The sequence below is a fragment of the Ptiloglossa arizonensis genome, chromosome 2 (assembly GCF_051014685.1).
Source record: "Ptiloglossa arizonensis isolate GNS036 chromosome 2, iyPtiAriz1_principal, whole genome shotgun sequence".
Taxonomy (NCBI): domain Eukaryota; kingdom Metazoa; phylum Arthropoda; class Insecta; order Hymenoptera; family Colletidae; genus Ptiloglossa; species Ptiloglossa arizonensis.
The window spans coordinates 31,244,486-31,266,173 of NC_135049.1; the positions used below are offsets into that span (position 1 = coordinate 31,244,486).

The 21,688-nt window shown below is 46.1% G+C and overlaps 1 protein-coding gene across 3 annotated transcripts in view; it reads left to right on the top strand.

The window, feature by feature from the left end:
* Tow (target of wingless) overlaps window positions 1-21,688 on the top strand; it is a 41,677-nt gene that overhangs the window by 18,176 nt on the left and 1,813 nt on the right. For 2 of the 3 annotated variants that reach the window (XM_076327891.1, XM_076327892.1), the window contains 3 exons: window positions 18,024-18,195; window positions 18,989-19,046; window positions 19,882-21,678. In XM_076327891.1, coding sequence (XP_076184006.1) covers window positions 18,024-18,195; window positions 18,989-19,046; window positions 19,882-20,568 — 917 coding nt within the window. In that variant the 3' untranslated portion in view covers window positions 20,569-21,678. Of the gene's footprint in view, window positions 1-18,023; window positions 18,196-18,988; window positions 19,047-19,881; window positions 21,679-21,688 lie in introns of those variants that run through there. The other variant, XR_012994374.1, reaches the window with a different exon arrangement.

Sequence of the window (21,688 nt, forward strand, 5' to 3'; positions counted from 1 at the left end):
TTACCGATGGTTTCGTGTGTGGGCCCGCGCGTACACCGGTGCAGCAGGTGGCAGGAGAGCATCTTCGGTTCGTGTGTTTTCTTAACGCGATTTTCGCTCGTAAATATTAACGTTGCTGCCCGGGAAAAATACTCGGTCGGTGGTGGGATCGATTAATCGGTTTCCGTTCGCGTATCGCGAGATCTCGAACGCGAACCGATTCGCCCGTGATTTCATCGACGGAACCTTCTATCGTTGTTACGATATCGATCTTCGACGATCTGGTACGCAGAAAGAAAGAACAGAAAAGAAAAGAAACGTAAACACGAAATTCTCCGCGTAATCTTAAAAAACCTGCGCGATAACGTCGCGGCGATTAGTACGTTGACATTGAATATAAGAAACGCGTAAATGTTAGACCGTGGACCGATGGGTGCGCGTAAATATTGAAACTTCCGCAAGATTATTCGTAACGACGCGCATCGTTCTCTTTCCTCTTTTATTTTTACCTGCGGCCTTCGCGATTCCGTATCCCTCGGCCGCGGATCCAAGGTGAATGCGTCTCGCTCGGATTTTACGCTTGCCCGCTCGTTTCTCCCGTCCGTATTTCTGTGTTACGTTAGTCACTCGTGAACAACGACCGTCTTCCGGCAATATCTCGTCACGGTTTCGTCATTTCTCGCTCGCGCGATTATTCTTTCTTCCGCGTCCATGTATCAAGGTCGACACTCGATCGGAATTTGGAGCAGGAAGCGTTCGATCGACGGAACGCTCCGAAAAGCGTGTCTCGTGTTGAAAAAAAAGAAAAAAAAATTCGGTAGACACGTGGCAATGGGAAACTCGCGATAAACTCGAGGATAGACTCGCGTCGAATGTGAAGAGACTTACGATCGTGAGTCATCGATTCGTTCTTCCATGATATTGGTGACGTTCGTCTGACGCACTTCTAAAACCGTCAAGCGGTGCGCCGGCCAATATTTGCGTATATATCTTCGTTAGATTTTCGTTGCATTTAAACGCAACGATAACGGAAACACCTCGAAGTTTCCGGTATGAAAACTTTCTAGCAAGTTTCCAGAAAAGTTCCCAGTATGAACGGGTAAAAATTTGTTTCCCCGTAGCGCAGCCTGTGTCGCTTCGTATAGATTTGAAATATTCGCGGTTTGTTTCACGAGGGAGTAATGGACGAAGAATCTTAGGGTCGCGAGTCAACGTTCACGGTCTTAAAATAGCCTCAACGTTCGACAAAGTTCCTCAGGGACGAGAGACAACTTCCGGTCGCGGATTCGTTCTCAGGGTCTGCAAGGCTACGCGATTCGCATCACCGGCCTCAGTTCTTCTCTTTTCTTCTTCTTCTTCTTCTTCTTCTTTCTTTCTTCTTTTTTTTTCGCCCCGGAGGTATTCGTAATTCCTCCTTGACGATGGAGGATCAACATCCTTCCGAACGCGTAGACCCTCGCGAGGCAGCAAAAAAACAAAGCAAGATTTCATATTTCCGTGAGAAGTGGTTCCGCAATCCGAGTTTCCCGGTGCAAATATTCTCAGCGTGGCGATGATTCGCGTACACCTCGTGCAACGCGATTTGCATGTCTCCCACGTCGTTGCACGCCGCTGTTTTCGCGTCACGCCGCGGAACAGATTGGACTTAATTGATAACAGAAGTCTTTCGAAATCGCTCGAACCTACGTTACTTGCTCGCTTACCGTTTCTCCAACGAAGACGTGCGATATTTTCAACCGTACGAACGCACGCGTATCGAACAACGAGAGAAATTGTTGAAATACGACTTGGACCGATGCAGCCCTCGAGAAGTCAAGACACAGAGGAAGGGGGTTGTTACTTGGATATTTTTCGGTTGGTGTCCCGACGTGACCGTTACTATCAGTCGTTCATCGTGATGCCCCGCCGCGTGACTCTATTATCTCCTACTATTTAAATAAACCTTCTATTTACTTTTCTCTCGCGTTCAACAATTCCATTATTCCCCAGAATGATATTCTTCGTCGTTCACTCGTCGTAGAAGAATTAGTACCGCCAAACGAAATATTTCGATCGATCGCACCTAACAATTCCTTTTTATTTCTCGGATTTTCGTTACCTGTGCGCGATGGTTCGCGTTCGGAATCATCGTTCGGTCTTTCCACGGTTGTTCGTGAAAGATCGTAAAATCGTGAATCGTAACGCGTGAACGCGATACACAACGCGTTCGTTTTATCGCGCGGTTCACGATCGAGGGAATCGGTATCGTTCCATCGCGAGTCGAGTGAGTCTTCGTCGGATATTCGGCGGTGTGTAATCGGTGAAAGGGGATCCGACGTGTCGACAACACGGGCCGGTACCACTGATTACCAGTGTGTGCACATCTCGTCGAAGGCGAGCTAATTGCGTCGCAGTTAATTACGCCTCCTCCTTCGTTACGTACACGTTTATCGTGCACCAGCGACCCGCTCAAAGCGACGCCTTTCATCGCCGTTGGTATTATTAACCCTGTTAATAGTTTCCCAGCGAACGAAGGAAAGAAACGTCGTTTGTTTCTCTTTTCTCTGCCCCCCGACTCCTCGCTCCCTAACCCCCGTTAATCGGGCCGCTGCTCGCGTTTCAATGCTGCTGCCGCCGCCGCCGCCGCCGCCGCCGCCTCTCTCGCGTTTAATTTTGGCTCGGACAACAGAATTCGTTCCGCTTCCGGAAAGGGGCGGGTAACGCCCCGAGAAATTCAGGAAAACGACGTACGAGCTCGTTTCGCGAACAAAGTTCGTCGATCGACCATCGAGAAATAAACGTAACCGGGGAAACGAGGGAAAAAATATATATATATTGATATATTTCGTTGAACGCGATCGAGGTTCGAACCCTCGTTAAAAGTGCGCATTGTTAGTTTTATTTCGGACAGTCGGTTCGGAAGTACGTTTCAGATTTTCAGTGAGTGTTTCCTTTGTCGCACGGCTCTGCAGCGTTATCGAGACGATCGCCAATTTTCGAAACGATACTCTCGTACGGTACGTGGACGAGATCGTAGAGAGATTTGCAAAAACGCAGGGAACTCGAGGCACTCGTTGCGCGCTTCGGAGCAAAGTTTTGCCATTGGATGCAATCTCGTCGCGATAACCTTTCCGTCGACGCGTGCACGAGTTACGCTGTTTTCGAGTCTGAAATTTGGCACGATGTTGCCGGTTTTTTGGAAATAATCGAGTGTCTCGCGGAGCCTGTTTATCGATTTAACGTCGCAGAAAGAAAGAAAGAAAAAAAGAGAAGAAAACACGAGGTCTTTCTTCGTTATCGTCGGTTATCGTTGCTTTGTTTCTCCGGTATCGGTCGTTACGCGAAAAGTTGCGCTTATCCGACTCTCGATGGGATCAACCGATCCGTTTGATCGATTGCCGTGCACGAGGAATATTCGATCGCGATTACCGATGCTGTCGACAAGTTCCGTCTAATTCGTTACCGCGGGAATTCGTCGATTGAAATTGAAATTTACGGTCCTGTTCGTCGCGGATTAAATTCAATCGGTCGGACCAACGCCGCGAAATAAACAGATAATCGTTTCTCTCCTATTGGGATCGATCGTTTCGTAATTTCGAAACTCGCCGACGATTCACGAGTTCCTTCTCGCGATGCGAGATAATAGTTTCTTCTTCGTTGGAAAGAAAAAAGAAAAAAAAAAAAAACGAAGATTTCACACCCGATCGGTCGGAATCGATCGTACTCGAGACGGGGATCGTTAATTCCGCGTTCTTCTTTACAATCTTGTCCGGGAGCGATCGTTTCCTATGTCCGAATGATTTAATTAAACGGTTTTGCGGTGAAGGCCGGTTACGATAGGAACGTAATGGAACCGGACGCGTCGAATAATTACCAATCGATTGCCAATGTCTGGCTCGACGTTTCTCGTGATCCTCTGTGCGCCGAGCTCCTCGAAAGGAAATGAGAACCCGAAGCGGAACAAACGAGCCGTCGATAAGTTTTGCGAAACGAGCTCGGGGATGTACCCGGAGAAAAATTAAGGCGCTCCTACGCCCGTTCGGGGAAAACCAATTGGAAAGTTCCCGGTATATACCGGCACCTACTCGACGACGAATCGTTTCGGTATACGTACTTGGGCTGGGGTATCTCGTTGTCGCTCGAATCGTAGGAAAGTTTCGGGCGGAACGATTTTCAATCGAGCCACGTCGGGGAGGAATCGTTCGTCGAACCCGCGCCCGAGGATTAAAGCGGAGGTACGAGTCCGTTCGACTTTCGATCACGGCCGATTTAATTAACCGGAATTTACGAGCCGCTCGGGGCACCGTTTAAACATTCTCGCGGGACTCGAGCTTCCGCACGCGATACACCGTGTCCTTCTCAGCTTCGAGTTCTCGATTGGCAACTGACACAAACGTATCCACGCGATACACCACACCGTGTCCTTCTCAGCTTCGAGTTCTTTATTATAAAAAGACACAAACTTATCCACGCGATACACCGCACACTGTGTCCTTCTCAGCTTCGAGTTCTCGATTATAAAAAGACACAAACGTATCCACACGATACACCGTGCACCGTGTCCTTCTCAGCTTCGAGTTCTCGATTGGCAAACGACACAAACGTATCCACACGATACACAGAGCACCGTGTCCTTCTCAGCTTCGAGTTCTCGATTGGCAAACGACACAAACGTATCCACGCGATACACCGTACACCGTGTCCTTCTCAGCTTCGAGTTCTCGATTATAAAAAGACACAAACGTATCCACACGATACACCGTGCACCGTGTCTTTCTCAGCTTCGAGTTCTCGATTATAAAAAGACACAAACGTATCCACGCGATACACAGAGCACCGTGTCCTTCTCAACTTCGAGTTCTCGATTGGCAAGTGACATAAACGTATCCACGCGATACACAGAGCACCGTGTCCTTCTCAGCTTCGAGTTCTCGATTATAAAAAGACACAAACGTATCCACGCGATACACCGTGCACCGTGTCCTTCTCAGCTTCGAGTTCTCGATTATAAAAAGACACAAACGTATCCACGCGATACACAGAGCACCGTGTCCTTCTCAGCTTCGAGTTCTCGATTGACAAGTGACATAAACGTATCCACGCGATACACAGAGCACCGTGTCCTTCTCAGCTTCGAGTTCTCGATTATAAAAAGACACAAACGTATCCACGCGATACACCGTGCACCGTGTCCTTCTCAGCTTCGAGTTCTCGATTATAAAAAGACACAAACGTATCCACGCGATACACAGAGCACCGTGTCCTTCTCAGCTTCGAGTTCTCGATTGACAAGTGACACAAACGTATCCACGCGATACACAGTGCACCGTGTCCTCAGCTTCGAGTTCTCGATTGACAAGGGACGAACCTATCCACCTATCGTTCCCATAATTGTGAAAATACGGATTGGTGAAAATCGCAAGGAGGCTACTTTAACCCTTCGCGGTCGTATTAATATTTGGACACGAGTGTCGTACTAATTAATTTCCCTTGAAAAAGCAACGATACGTAACGTTTAAGATTATTAAGGGTAAAACAAGATTTATTCATTCTTTTGTGAACTTTAGATATACGTTCGTACAACAATGTGTGTTGGAATGAATGCAACAATGATCCTAAGAGTGGTAGATGTCGATGGCAGTTTTAAGGACTGTCTCGATATTGGCGCGGAAGGGTTTGGCTATTTTTCTTTTGGGTTTCTTCCCCAAGATTCTTCAGACGTTCAGGTTCGTTCGGAGAAAGTGTAAAGTAATACATAGTTGAACAAAGTATAAGATTGATACGATTCCTTGCTGCGATGGCCGAGAGCGGACACACTACCGTAAAGGGTTAATACGTTACATCTTGTGGAATAATGGAATTGTTGAAACTAAGAGAAAAGTAAATAGAAACTTTATTTAAATAGTAGAAGATAATAGAGTCATGCAGGGACCAACCGAAAAATATCCAAATCGGTAACGACCCCCTCCCCCGTGTCTTGACTTCTCACGGGCTGCAAGTCGTTGTATTCCAACAGAAACTAACACATAATTGAACAAAGTATAAGATTGATACGATTCCTTGCTGTGGTGGCTGATAGTAGACATACAACCCTAGAAAGTTAATGCGTTACATCTTTTAATTTATCATCGATGTTTCGGAATTTATCGAGAATCCGCTAGCCGTGCGCCTCGATTCGACCCGATCGCTACCTATGCATCATTTATGAGCGCGGGCGCGACCTTATGCGGGTATATTTGATCAGTCGTGTGGCTATGTAAGCCGTATGCTCGGACCGTGACGCGAAGTTACACGCGTCGACAGTTTACCCGTTAACTTGTATGTAATTTCAATAGCGGCGTGAGTACGAACGTCAGATACTATTTCCGTACGAAATTGTACAAACTTCACGGACCCCGAGTTAGGCGTTGCTCGTTTCGTCGCCCCGTCGACATTAAAAGCGGTTTAATTTAACGGTGAACGACGCGCTCTTTTATCCCCGGTTAACGTCGTGTACGCGCGCAAGTTCCGTCGGGCCAATTTGAGGGAAAAATTCAAACGGGATCGAACCACCAGGGACTTTCCCCGGCCAGGGACCGCTACGAGGAACGTAACGACCCGAGCCGGGCAAAAGTTGGTTACGTGGAATCCCTTACCGGGGTTGAGATAAACTCGTTTCAGTTCGCGGTGGACGAGAAATCTGGAGGAATACTACCCTCCCGACGTCGACCCAATAATTACGCCCGGATAATTTAAAGCCGAGCCGAGGATTTCGAGCAACGTACAAACGAGAACAATGATACCTGGGCCCTCGGTCTATTTACGGCTTCCCGATTCTCGTAATAAAGGATCGACTTTGCATCCGGCTTTGGCGAATCGAACTGATCAAAGAGTCGAGCTCGTTAGAAGGATGCCTCGCGTCCGGGTCCGCGGTTGCCCTGTAATTCGATGATAAAAGGAATCACGAACGAAGACAACGTTGCTTCTGGTGTCGACGATCGGTGTCGTACTCATCGTCGTCGTGTACACGATGTATGCGTCACGTGTATTCGAGGTACGCGTGGCTTCGCGTGTCGGGTTCGCGTTACCTATGCCACGTTCTCACGTGAGCCGCGGAACCCGCTCGAAGCATCGCTTACGGGAATATTTTGGCGAAACGAGCGTACGGGTATCGTTGGAAAATTTAAGAGGGAACACCGCTACTATCGAGAGGCGAAAATATTACCGATGCACCGGAATTTATTTCCGGCTGTACGTGACGTTTCGTACGCGTCGTTAAGAGCGCACATTTTGAACAATATTTCCGGTAATTATCGTAGAAAAATTCTCAATGCGTATGGAAACTACAAACGTACTTGTACCGTGTCGATGGAATTTTTTACTCGCGTGGTGGATTTCTCCTGTTCCAATGATCGGAGTAGAACAATTTTGAAAATATCCATTCGTTTAGGATCCACGAGCTTTCCAGAGGGAAAAAATGGGAAAATTTTAAAGTACGATCGCTGATCAGGGTAGACGGATCGACGAAACGCAAACGTTTGGATTGGATCGGTAGTTTCTAGTAGGAACAGGTGCGAGACGCATCACGCGACATCGAAACGTGTTAAAAAGTGTCTCGAGATCCTCGTGTGCGTTCTACGCAGCGGTTTGCACGCGCGGGAATGCGGTTTAACTATATTAATTCGTCGTAAGAGGAACGACCAGCATCGGCGCGTTGATGAGTCGAACGTTCCGAAATCCTTGGAATGGAAATTGCACAGGTGTGCAGAACTCATCGTTGTCAGTTTGAACGTCCGTTGAGTCGGCGAGTTTATTATCGACGTTTTCCGAGCTACGGCGTCAACATACGTTAACTTTATACTTACACGACGGTAGCCTTTCGGTTGCGGCGAGGCCGACTTGGCCAGCTGTCACCGTCAACCGGCGTTGGGTAAAAACACTCCCGCGGTTTGTTATCTTTTCCACACGGTTATAAGAACCACGCGTATATGCGAACGGTCGATGGTGCTTTGAACGTGTAAACGCCCGCTAAACGTTCGCACCCTATACTTTCGAGGAATCGTTTCGTCTTTGGTGCGATTCCACGAGACCTAATATTCGCCAACTTGGAGTATTTTCAGTTCGATCGTGGAACGTAATTTTGCCCCCAAAAATCAAGTTAAGAACTTGGAATATTTTCAGTTTGATCGTGGAACTTCATTTTGCCCCCCAAAATCAAATTGCGAACTTGGAATATTTTCAGTTTGATCGTGGAACTTCATTTTGCCCCCCAAAATCAAATTGTGAACTTGGAATATTTTCAGTTCAATCGTGGAACTTAATTTTGCTCCAAAAAATCAACTCGCGAACTTGGAATATTTTCAGTTTGATGGTGGAACTTAATTTTGCTCCAAAAAAACAACTCGCGAACTTGGAATACTTTCCGTTCGATAGTGGAACTTAATTTTGCCCCCAAAAATCAAATCGTGAACTTGGAATATTTTTAGTTCGATCGTGAAACTTAATTTTACCAAAAAAAATCAAATTACGAACTTGGAATATTTTCAATTCGATCGTGGAACTTAATTTTTCCGCAAAATATCAAATCGCGAACTTGGAATATTTTCAGTTCGATCGTGGAACTTAATTTTTCCCCAAAATATCAAATCGCGAACTTGGAATATTTTCAGTTCGATCGTGGAACTTAATTTTTCCCCAAAATATCAAATCGCGAACTTGGAATATTTTCGATTCGATCGTGGAACTTAAGTTTGCCCAAAAAATCAAATTACGATCTTGGAATATTTTCAGTTCGATCGTGGAACTTAATTTTGCCCCCAAAAATCAAATTGCGAACTTGGAATATTTTCCGTTCGGTAGTGGAAGGTAATTTTGCCCCCAAAAATCAAATCGTGAACTTGCAATATTTTCAGTTCGATCGTGGAACTTTATTTTGCCCCAAAAAATCAAATTACGAACTAGGAATATTTTCAGTTCGATCGTGAAATTTAATTTTGCCCTAAAAAATCAAATTATGAACTTGGAATATTTTCAGTTCGATCGTAGAACTTAATTTTACCGAAAAGAATCAAACGTTCGTCGCCTAGCGTTTTTTTTAAAGAGATTCGACATCTTCGTTACCGATCCTTGTTATCGTCCCTTGGCTGTCGCGTCAATGAGATTTCTCGAGCGGACTTTGACCGTCTTCTCGACGTATTTATCGTCCCAGAGAAACGCTCGCGTCGCGGAGAAACACGGGTGACGATGGTTAATGGAATCCACGACGATAAGCCTCGTTCCTCGTATCGGCAAGGTAATCGGTGAGTTATAAAACCTATTACAAAGTTTGCTCGCACTCGAGGCCTTTGATCCACGACTTCCGGTCTCTCTGCGTCCCCTTCGTTCGCGCACCCTTGAGGGAATGTGTGTTACAGCTGGTACATGTCCGCGGGGAATGGTTTTTCTGCGAAGTGACGTTCTCGCGACGTTTGTGTACTTTTCGCGCGGATATGGTTATTTAATTACTCTCCCATTCACCCAGCGATTGTGAAATTTTCTCCCGATAATTAGTTAGAAATCGTATCGAAAATATAATACACGGGAACAATTACCTAATACGTACTCGCGCGTGAAAAGTTTATCGTGAAAAGTGTTACAGGAAGTGGTGAATTATCCTCTCGAGTAAATTTTTCAGAGATATTGCATCGTCGAGAGACATTCCACGAAACGTTTCACTCTGCTACCTTTAACCGTGAACCTATTTATTACGAGCAGCTTCAAAGCGGGGAGAAAAAAAACTCGATTTCTACGATAATTGAACGTCACTGGCTGCTTGTCAATATTCCAAAGTAGCTCGGTGAAAAGGACAAGCAAAATAGGAAGTTGACGAGCTTTAAACGATCGGTGGGAAGTTTCTCAATGTCTTCGAAGGTGAACGCGAGCATGGAAACGAGAGATGAAAGATCCAAGGGACCGGTGTTGACTTTAGCCAGGTTTTCACGAATTCTACGATTATCTCGTCGCGCGAGAAACGCGATTTATCGTTAAAAATTCTGAGAGTACCGATCTCGTCTTTCACTGCACCGTGCGTTCGGTGCAGCACGCTGTGCACGCTTTCCAATGCAATCGAAACGGTGCAGCAAGAAGATGAGCGACGTTCGTTCGTTTCGTCGATACTCATCTTCGTTCTATCGGTACAGTGAAATTCGTATCGAGAATCGAAAGAGTCGCAGGTCTTCTTTTTACCGTACTGTGATCAATTCCCCCATACATGGTAGAGTTCCGTAATTGTAAAAAATTACCGAATCTTCAAGAATTCTTTCCGAGGGAACAAACAAAGGTAGAAATATCGAACTTTGCGGGTATATTCGTGTACGGTTCGAGTGACTGTACGAATTTTTTGATCGCCTTATGTATAATTTCGTATTAGGTAGAAGACATTTCACGGAAACACCGTCTTATCGCGGTGACACAATTTCGATCGATCGTAGTCGTCGGAAATACAAAAGGAAAAGAAATTAAATTATAAAAGTCCATTACTGGAACCTTGAACATAAAGAAAATATCGAAAATCGATGAAACGGCTGCGTCTCGAAGTAAATTTCCATTTTCTGCTCGCGAAATTTACATTCTCTTTCTTTCTTCTTTTTTTTTCGTTAATGTAACTATAATAGTCGCATCGGCCAATATTTCCGAGGTTGCGGCAATAAAGGAACGTTTGCCGAATGTGCGTGCCAAATGTGAAATCGATCCTAGTACTAATTCTCCAGATACTCTGCCAACACGGTGACAAAATGCGGTTTCGAAACCAGTTAAAAGTTAACAACGATATTTATTTTCCCTATTTATCTGAAACTTGCTCGTTACTTCGTTTATCGATACGACGATCCAACGAACGATTCGTAAGAAAATTACTTTCGTTCAAAGTACGTAAACGTTCACTGTTTGAAGATAAATCCGTTAAACTTCGTTCGGTAGAGAGTTAGAACGGTTGTCGCAAAGTTGAGAGGAATTTCCACGAAGACGATTAATTCCAGATGGATTTCGAGGTAAGGAAAACCTCGAGGTTGTTTCTCGATGTGGAAATCCCGTTTCCGTTCGCCTATTCGCTCGGTGTATAAAATATTACGCGTTATTACACACAAGAGAGCAATAGCTACTCGAGAAATTTCGTTCCGGCGTGCGTTATACGATATTCGTCGGCACGTCACCGATTTATTTTCACTTCTCGCGTATCTATTCGAGAGATCCAACCCTGCTCGGCGAGCAGCTCGCGGTGGGAGCGCGGAGGCGTTTTAAGGAATTTCAGAATTTTGTTCTCGGTCGATGTACGCCGACCTTCGGCGCCGTGCCAGCTCGAAACCCGCGGAGAATTCGTGACGGATGAATGAAAGCCATTCCGGCGGATTGATTTTTTCGTTATGCCGACCGAACGCCACCGAAATATTCTCGTTGCATCGTCGGGAGCGAATTCTACGCGCGTCTCGTCTCGTCGTTCGTATATCGGCCCGATAGAACCGTAGAAAGAGGCTGAACGTACTCGCGATTAAAATTATTTAACTTTCCAAAGTGAACGCCGTTTTTACACTTTTTGGATGCCTCTTACCGCGTAAATTGTGCTTTTCTCTCTTCTCTCTCGTTGAATTTCACCGTCGAAGCCAAGATTCCAAGTTAAGAAATCGAGTTAAGAAATTGGTGTGAAGAAATTAAGAAGACAGGGGGAAAACGAATTCGAATCTCACCGTTCCTCCGAAATCGAGATATACGTTCCACAGTGTGGTATTTATCGAGGTCTCGATCGGCTGGGAATAAAATTCAACGAGACCGTGGAAAACGAAATTGAAAATATTCACCGAAAGTAAACGTTTCGCGGTGTCGCTCGCCGCTCCCGTTTCGAAATACTCGTGGAACGGTTCCATCGATCGAACGATCTCGCGAAAGAAAAGAATATTGGATCCCGTATTGAAATTCGTATTGAAATTCCAGCCGTTTACGAAACTGACGATCGACTGGTCGCGTTCCACGGTAACGAGTGTCGTGAATAAAATCGACCGGGAACAAACCGACACGTGCGTGGCGTTCTGTATAAATTGCACTCGAGCGATGATTCATTGAACCGGAAATCCGAAACCCTGCTTGGACGATGCTTCTTCGCTCCTAATTCGTTCGGAACAACAACACGTTGGATTTATAAAACAAATCGAGAGGGTTATTTATCGAGCTCCGATTCGTCGAGACGTGTGCGCGGAGACACGAGACACGTCGCTTCGAAGTTATCCTCGCGCGAGTCACGTCGCTTCGAAGTTATCCTCGTACAAGTGACACCAGCTTTCGTACCCTGGCTTCGTGTACAGCTTTGTCTCGTTGGTGGCTAGCTACCACGCGAGTTTGAGTCATCGTCGACGAAAACAATTCCGAGTCGACGGTATCGCGATAAATTGATCGTCGATCGGTCAGCCACGATTCGTGGAGCGGAATTCTCGGGCAAGTTCGTCGCGAATTCGTTCGATAAGGCCGTACGATGTTTGCGTTTGCGAAACACGGTACTTACGCTTTCGTATCGAGAGGCAAACGCTTACGATCGCTCGGGACGTAAACGGTGTTAGAACCCTCTGTACGGGTTCCGTCAACGCTGCCCGCGTATAGAGTAAACAGACCGGGCAAGGTTAGGTAATGATATTAAAGCTTTAACAGGATTACGTGGTACGACGATCAAACAACGAAGACTTATCGTCGACCAGATGAGGAACAAATCGACGCCCGATCGACGTACACGCGCGTCCAATAACGTATTCCCTGAGGAGGTTCGCCGATGGAACTCTTGCCGCCGAATTCTGTTTTTTAATCAGTCATTGTGTGCAAAGGCGAGCCTCGTCGTCGATTCGAGCTTTTATACTCGTTTACGGTTTCAAGGTCGTCGTTGAAATCACTCGACGTTCTCGCATCGCGGCGATAAAATTCTCTCGATGAATTCGTTTCTTCTTTTCTTCTTTTCTTTTTTTTTTTTTTTAATTGCGCGTTGCGAGCGAAAGGGAAGTTTACACGGGCAATATTCGAAGGAATTCCCCGATAGATGTTTTCCCGGTTTATTAAAATTCCATCCGCCCGTTACGACGATCGTGACGAGCGAGCTCCGAATCGAATTCCATTCGGCGCCGGTATCGAGACAAAGCTCGTCCGTTATTTTTGCACCGATCACCGAAACACCGTGTACGATGAAAAAGAAAATGTCCGATTGTTGTCTGTTCGTTGTTTTGTCACGACGAAAACGGGGAGACCCGGTTGTCTCGCGTCGAACGAGAAATAAAATTCACAAGCGACGCCGCCGTGTAATTGGCGATACGACCGCAAATTGCCCAAGAGATGGTTTTTTTTCATTCCCGTTTCGTTCGTTCGTTCGTTCGTCGATTTCCTATTCCGGGGTTGGCCGATCGGATCGTCCGAGCGCATTCCACGGTCCCGTGGTTTCACGGAGTTTCGTTTTAACCGCGACAGTAGGGAAAACGATACCAGCTGAGCCCCCGTTCTTCTCCCATTATCCAATAAATTCTCTCAGCGCGCGTGGACCGATGCACGCGTTCCCATTGTCGCCCCGCTTTCCCTACAATAGCTATTTGTTGTTCGAAATTGAGCGGTATCGATGCACGGATTAATTTCGAAATTGAAGCGACGTGGCTCGGTTATCGATCAAATTCCCTGCTCGGATTCGCGATCGGGGCTCGTTTCCTCACACACCGCGATTTCTTATCGAACTTTTCCTAACGCACCTACGGAACTTTTCTTTTCCTACGGAACTGGGAACAGTCGTAAAATACCAAAGAATGTTTCAACTTCGAAATAATGACGCGAAAATCGTTCTCGATCGTTGAAACTGAAAACCAAAGACTTCTCTGGTCTTCGTACCGACTCTGAGCGAACGACAGATCGATCTCAGCTTCGTTCTATTAGCCAGTTGCATACACGGCTCTCTTCTCGCGAGAGAAGTGTATCGTTTTTCCCCGATTCTCTTCGATAGAGTCGAAGTAACAGTGATCGTTTCAATAGCGGAAACTACCGTTGATTTTCGCGTAATTTTTACTCACATCGTGACACTTCTACGTACGGTGCATTCTTTCTTCTCAGATTCGAAGAATGAAATTTCACTTACCGTGTCTTCTCGATGCACGATGCATTCTTTCTTTTCAGATTCGAAGAATGAAATTTCACTTACCGTGTCCTCTCGATGTACGATGCATTCTTTCTTCGTGGATTCGACGAACGAAATCGTACCGCTGTAAAAGTTCGGATTATAATATTTCCTTTATCATTGAGTTGTTCGGAAAGTCATTTCGTTTTTTTTTATTTGGTAAAAATGAAACACTTTTAGAGTGTATAAACATTTTATACACTCTATAGATTATATATTAAATTATATATTCTCCATTTTGAAAAGCGAAACGATACGATACGCAGGGATCTCGTAATATAGCAAATTGAATTTTCCGCGAACGACGAACAGTGCCGTGTGTTTTCTCGACACTCTGCTTGCGGACTGACCGTGGAAAACTGAAAAGGGAAAATAAAGGTCAAACCGTTGACCGGGCAGCGAACGACCCTTTTCGGGATTGTCAAACCGAACGCAGTCCCCAAAACCTAACAAGGACCGTTCGTCACCGACATGTGTCACTACCTAAGTCATTGTTGAATTTATTCTAACAGTACTGCACAGTACACTGCCAGTGTACGGCTGTACACTCGGTTCCTCTTCTAACAAAACACATCGTCACATCGTCTCTCCAGTGTCGAGGTGAAGAATATCTCTAGATTCTTTTCAAAGTTCATTTTTCGAAGCGTTTCGGTAACTCGACGGTTCCGAATCGTGGAAGAATCGCGCGAGAGGCTTCGTTGTTTGTTCATGGCTGTATTTAGTAATCGGTCGTTCCATTGGTGCGTTCTAATGTTAACGCGTGGGCGGTGCGATATCGCGAAACAGGCGTCCACGAGTCGGCGTCGTCGTCGCCGCGTAATTGCACCGTGAGGTTACGGTACGAGGCTCGGATCCACCTACTGACCTACACACGTGTACTCGAAGACGTGTAGGCCTCTTTGCGTGCGTGTGTCTCGAGTTTATTTGCGTTTCATTGTAATCCGAGTTCATTCTCCTTTTACTCTTCTCTCTCTCTCTCTCTCTCTCTCTCTCTCTCTCTCTCTCTCTCTCTCTCTCTCTCTCGCTCTCGCACACACACACATACACTCACACACCCTATCTCACCCTCTCTCGTCCTCTCTCCTCCCCTCGATCTCTCGTCTCGCGTGCCAATGAATGGACCACACGTAGGCGGGTGTTATACCACGGGACCTGTCGTCCCGAAGCAAATAATTGCTCCGAAATCGGAACGACCGTGCATCCAAGCGCGAACGAACGATCGATCGATCCCGCGACGAAAACCCATCGACGATCTAGGGTACGGTTCGTCGAGCCGGTGCAAACAGCATCGCACCGAAAACAAAGGACACGCTCGATACTTGGATGCACCGATCCTCTTAACCGAGGATCGTTTCGCAACAAATCGAAAGAAAATCCCCTCGAAGTATCTATCGGTGTGCTCCCACCAGAACGGGTAGACAGAGAGGAGAATTGTTGGTCGAACGGCGCGATACTTTAATCTCCTCGTGTTTGTTATTATTATCATCGTTGTTGTCTCGCGCGACGCCGGCACGTAACAACGTTACGTTACACGCGCGCGATGTTATTTAGTTTCGCGGCGAGACTTTCGGGTCAAGTTTTCGCGGATCGATGCACGCCTCGTTATCGTACAAGTGTATTTATTTATTTATTTATTTATTTATCGAGGAACGGGCGATATACCTCGCGTCACGGCTGCCGGACGCAATCTTCGCGGAGCATGGGTCACCGGGGAGAAGGTCTAGGTGTTAATTATCGTATCGAAAACAACGTGTGTATTTCAACCCTTTGCTCTCGAGGCTTGTTTGTGACCAGAAACCAACGGCTCGAGAAAATCCTACGAGTCGTAATATTCATCCGAAATGGAATATTTTTATATACTTCGCGTACGCGCGTTTACACTTTAGAAGAACGTAATATTTCAATTCCAATTTGAATTTCAAACAATGAAGTTTTCCCGGATTGAAAATAGTAAAGTGAATTGGGTGGCGAGCGAGGATCTACTCTCGAGTCCAAAGGGTTAAAACCCTTTCCACTCGAGAAGCGATCCTCCTCCACTTAATTCGGTGTGCTTTCTCTGATTTGGAAAACAATCGTGGATTTGGAATTTTAATTAAAATTCGATCACTAGTTTCTTATAAGATTGTAAACCTATGTATACGAAATATTGAAACGAAAATGTTCCGTTTTAAATTAATTAGACGATTCGAAGGATTTCATCGAGGTGTTAGTTTCTGATAGCCACTTGATTCGGTGTACTTTCTCCGATTCGAAAAACCATCGTGGATTTGGAATTTTAACTAAAATTCGATCACTAGTTTCTTGTAAGATTGTAAACATATGTATACGAAATATTGAAACGAAAATATTCCGTTCTAAATTAATTAGACGATTCGAAGGATTTCATCGAGGTATTAGTTTCAGATAGCCACTTGATTCGGTGTACTTTCTCCGATTCGAAAAACCATCGTGGATTTGGAATTTTAACTAAAATTCGATCACTAGTTTCTTGTAAGATTGTAAACCTATGTATACGAAATATTGAAACGAAAATGTTCCGTTTTAAATTAATTAGACGATTCGAAGGATTTCATCGAGGTGTTAGTTTCTGATAGCCACTTGATTCGGTGTACTTTCTCCGATTCGAAAAACCATCGTGGATTTGGAATTTTAACTAAAATTCGATCACTAGTTTCTTGTAAGATTGTAAACATATGTATACGAAATATTGAAACGAAAATATTCCGTTCTAAATTAATTAGACGATTCGAAGGATTTCATCGAGGTGTTAGTTTCTGATAGCCACTTGATTCGGTGTACTTTCTCCGATTCGAAAAACCATCGTGGATTTGGAATTTTAATTAAAATTCGATCACTACTTTCTCGTAAGATCGTAAACATATGTATACGAAATATTGAAACGAAAATATTCCGTTCTAAATTAATTAGACGATTCGAAGGATTTCATCGAGGTATTAGTTTCTGATAGCAGAAAAGCTTCTTCGAGCGCAAAGGGTTGACGAGGGACCACCGGTTGTTCTCCTCAAAGATGACGTCGCGTTCTTTCTTTCTTTCTCCTCTTAAACCGTACAAAGTAACGAACGGAATTTCTAGGTGCACCGATTCGCCTTGTACGTCCCTGCCCATACAGGACGTATGTGTGTCGCCGAAAGTCAGTCGTCGTGGCGCGCAACTCACTCTTCAACCGGTCATTTATAGCCGGGAGTCGGTCTATTTTAATCGAATATATATCCCGCTTGGACTCGGGCCCGAGTGTGACGGCCCTTAAAAGTGTCAAGCGGCTCGCGATAAGATTAAGCGTGTTTACGAGCGCAATCTTGAACCTTGCACCCGCCGGCAATTTTATTATGCGTTTCTTTTTCCCCGTTCGCGCGCTGCGAGTAATAGTCACCGCCCCGCGAACGTCCCTCTCGCCCGGCGTCCATTACGCCGGGATAATGCGCTCGAGTTCGCGACCTTTTCGCGAAACCTCGTTCGTCGCGGCTCAACGACGTCGTCTCCGCGTTTACTCGGCCCTCTGCACCCGCTCCGCTCCCGAGAATAATTAAAAGAAAAAGAAAAAAAAAAATAACACGAGCGAGAAGGAAGCCCCCTTGAACTTGCGCGACGGAACAATCGTTTCGCCCTCTCGGGTTAACCAAGGACCACCGTCTTGCTCCGATCGTGTCGCGTCGTGATCTCGATCCATTGTTTCTTTTTCTACCATACTCGTTCCTCTTCTTCTTCTTCTTCTTCTTCTTCTTCTTCCTCCCGCTACCGCGTCCTGTACGCGTCGATGACATCAACCCGCGTCGAACGAGAGACTCGTACGCGGTGACGATAATCACGACTCGTCTAGAAAACGTTGATGTCTCCGATGTTAACGCGCGGACGTATCGAGGTCAGTTTGTTTAACGAGTTCCCCGGTTTTGCACGGTTCCAGGTTCTGCGTCCGTCGAACAGAGAAATGGAAACGGTAGCGCCAAGAACAACAAAACGAACAACAACGGAGTCGAGGTGAACAGAAACGAGGAACAAAATGGTACCGGTGACGGGAAGGGCCAGGCCAAGAAGAAGCCGAGCGCGCCTGGAAGCGGGCCTCTGTTGCAACAAGCGTAAGTTTCAACCGACAATCGATTCTCCCGATACGATTCCACGTCCGAGGAAAGGATGCCACCAATTACCCAGAGATCGCCCCGCTAAATCCTAAGCTGCTGCTGCTGCTGCAACCATACACGGTGGGCCATTTAAACGAGGAAAGTCCGAGAGTGGTAAAAAGAAATATCGATAACGTTGTTCTCCCGTTGAACAGTTCGAGACTTTGAACGCTACTTCTTTTCTTTATTTTTTTTTTTTGTTTTTTTCGTACGTCCGTGAGCGACAACGATACGTTTAACTGTTCCCGGTTAAACGGTCCACCCCGTGGATAAAGAAAGAGGAAACCACGCACGCGCACACCCCTCCTCTCGTTCGGTTACATTTTTTCTTGGCAAAAGTGATATCGTCGACTTTGTTGCTTCTGTTTGCATTTCTTCGAATTATAATATCTTGCGGTCGTCGGTTTCGATTCGCGTATTGCGCAATACGTTATTCGCATCCACGATGCCGCCGTTCTGCCAGTAAACTTGCCAAATAAATAATAGTGCCGTTTTAAAATAACTCCGTGGAAACAACGCGCTTCGAATTACCTCCATTGAACGTTTTTTTTCTTTTTTTTGCAATGCGTATCGTCGTCGAAGGCCGGTACCGTCGGCGATTCCCTACCATTCTCGCTATCGACGAGCGATGAACAACGCTCGCGGATCGTTAATATTACCCCGACGCTTTAACCTGTAAGAAGAGCGCGTAACATCGACGATCGCGCGGAACAAACTGATCACGTCTGGTTTCTTTTTCGATTTTTTCCAGAGAGATATCCACCAGTCAGCTCGACTTCTTCAAGATGCTCGACGAGAAGATCGAGAATGTAAGTTGCTCCTTCAAAGATGCCCAAGGTGTTTCTTCGTTGCACGCCAGTACGCGCCTGAGAACGTTTCACAAACGATTACCATTCTTCGGTTATATTTCGAACCTATTGCCCCGTTTGAGTTCGTGTCCACGCTTTTCGGGGCGCGGAAAACGTGCTCCATCGCGATTCGTTGTCTCTCGGACCACCGGAGGCTTTCCTCCCGGTTATGGAGAGATCGGGATCAGCCTCGAGTCGCGCGGCATGTGTTCCGCCGCATCGGCAAAATGCGATGAAATCAGGCCATGTAAAATAGATGTCCGCTTAAGGCTTCGCCGACCTTGCGGTAGCCTCGTCGCAATAACAATATTAATTCGCACGGCGCGGTCGGTCGGCTGGAACTTTTATCGACTGTGGGTTGTGAATTCCCTGTCGGTAGATTTCATCGGTTGAACGTCGTCCATTAGCCTTGCGTCGGTTCCGAAGACGCACGATCCTTGTTGCTTTTTCTTCGCGTATCCGGTCGTACTTGACCGTTCTCGTGCGATCGTTCGCTCGTGCTTTTATACGCGCGATTAATTCGATAATCGTTACGAGAAACGTTAAGAGAGTTCGATGTACCTCGCGTGAAATCTACGCGATGGAAATCCAGGCGAAAAACTTTGGCCGCTCAAGGTCACCGAGCGACCGACTCCCCCCACCGTACTCGTTCGATTCTCGTCTCTATAGGCACGGGGTAAAGCTTCGTTCCTCCCTCGAACGTAGACCGATCCGAGAGACCCGGGATTAATATCGTTTCGTTCGATCGTGTTCGATGTGCACAAACTAAGATCGCTATAACCGAACGTTGTTGCAGGGTCCGGACTACGACGAGAGTCTCGACACAACGGCCAGAGCCGAGCGAGTCTCCAGCCTTCTTCGTCAATGGGAATTGGCCAGCGTGACCTGGTCCAGCGTCACCGAGTTAAACAACGCGTCTCCCACATCCGCGAGGAACCGTATCTCCGTCTCGAACACACCGCGACAGAGTCTGAGCGCAAAGGACAGAGAAGGGATGAGAAACATCGTCGGCGGTAGACCAGAGAGCGCCCCGATCTACGTGAGAAATGCGAACCGCGTCGACGGTCTTCAGGAAACCCACCACTGCCCCTCGCCCAGCATGCCCAGACACGTGTTGGAGTCGATCACTCAGAGTCCCACGCAGAGCCTGAAAAACGTCACGCCGCCCGGCTCCTCCCCCACCGGACAACGCTACCAGGACAGTTACAAGGAGTGCAACGCCAATCAACCCGCGAAGACCGTGAAGGTGCACTACGTCGGTCAAAATCCCGTAAACGGGGAGTACGTGCCGCAACAGACGCTCTATCGCGAACAATATTTGCAACAGACCGGTATCATCGCAGTACCGGCGCAATACTCGGCCGGCTCCCCCGGCGGCAACGTCCTCAGGAACAGTCCGTATGTGCAACAGTATCAGATCACCAGTCCACAGCACTTCACGACACCGAGGAAACGAGGTTTCAACGCCGCGCAAATGACGTGACCAGTATGGCCGTACACCACCACCAGATAAGACTGAAAAGACACCTTTGCGAGTCGAAAAGAGAAAGAGAGTGGCGAGCGAGCTGGACTCGACGAGGATCGTTTGATCTTCCTCTCGTCGAGGCGATCTTAAGAGAAAAAGAAAGGAGAGAGAGAGCCCCACGAGGCGGCTGGAGACTGACCAACAGACGGAGAAAGATACCCGGATGTTTCTCTGTATGTTCCTAAAGATTCCGTACATTTTCGTTGCGATCGGCTGTCAAACGAACCCGAGAAACGAACATACGCGCGTGCGCGCGCGCGCGCGTACACACATTCACACGCAAATACATACACGCTGGTGATGGCCTAAAGATTCGTTGATCTTTAAAAAACAACACACAATGGTGTCATCCCTCTATGTAAATTCTTCTAAAGTCTACCAGAATTCTTCGCTGTAAGTGCCAAAATGCTACGTAAGTAATCTAAGTGTCGCGATAAAGGGAAACATTGCCCGTTGAACCAATACTCTATTCTTTGTAATTCGTGTAAATGAAACTTTTTCGATGTGTATATGATATACATATATATTATATATATATATACATTTTTTTTTTTTTTTTTTTCGTTCATTCTTGTACCTCGGTTCTCTTTTTCTAATCGGGTAGCATCCCTGCGTACCGCCCCATTGGTAAATGTATATTTCTATAAGGGAAAAAATGTAAACAAAACACAAAAAAAGGAACATATGGAAGCACGCGCGAACACGGATTTCGCCGTAGCGTTTTGTATAATTGTATTAGCGAGATATATTCCGAGATATATATACATTGCATATACGTGTGTATGCATTTATGTATGCATCGAAAGCGTCAAGAACAACAACAGCAAAAGAAAACGAACAGAGAACAGACATCTGATGTGTAGGAATCTTTTACTTATACCATGTATAGATTCGCTGTATATGTACTGTATGGATTATACATTTAACTTAACGTGATGACTGTATATTTATATGTTGACCATGTTCAAAAGTTAACGATATATAATAGTTGATGATGATAAGAGTTTTATATTTCATGTTACGAGTACGCTCTATATTGTGGAATACACTTTAATCGAATTCGCTGCATCACGCTGTC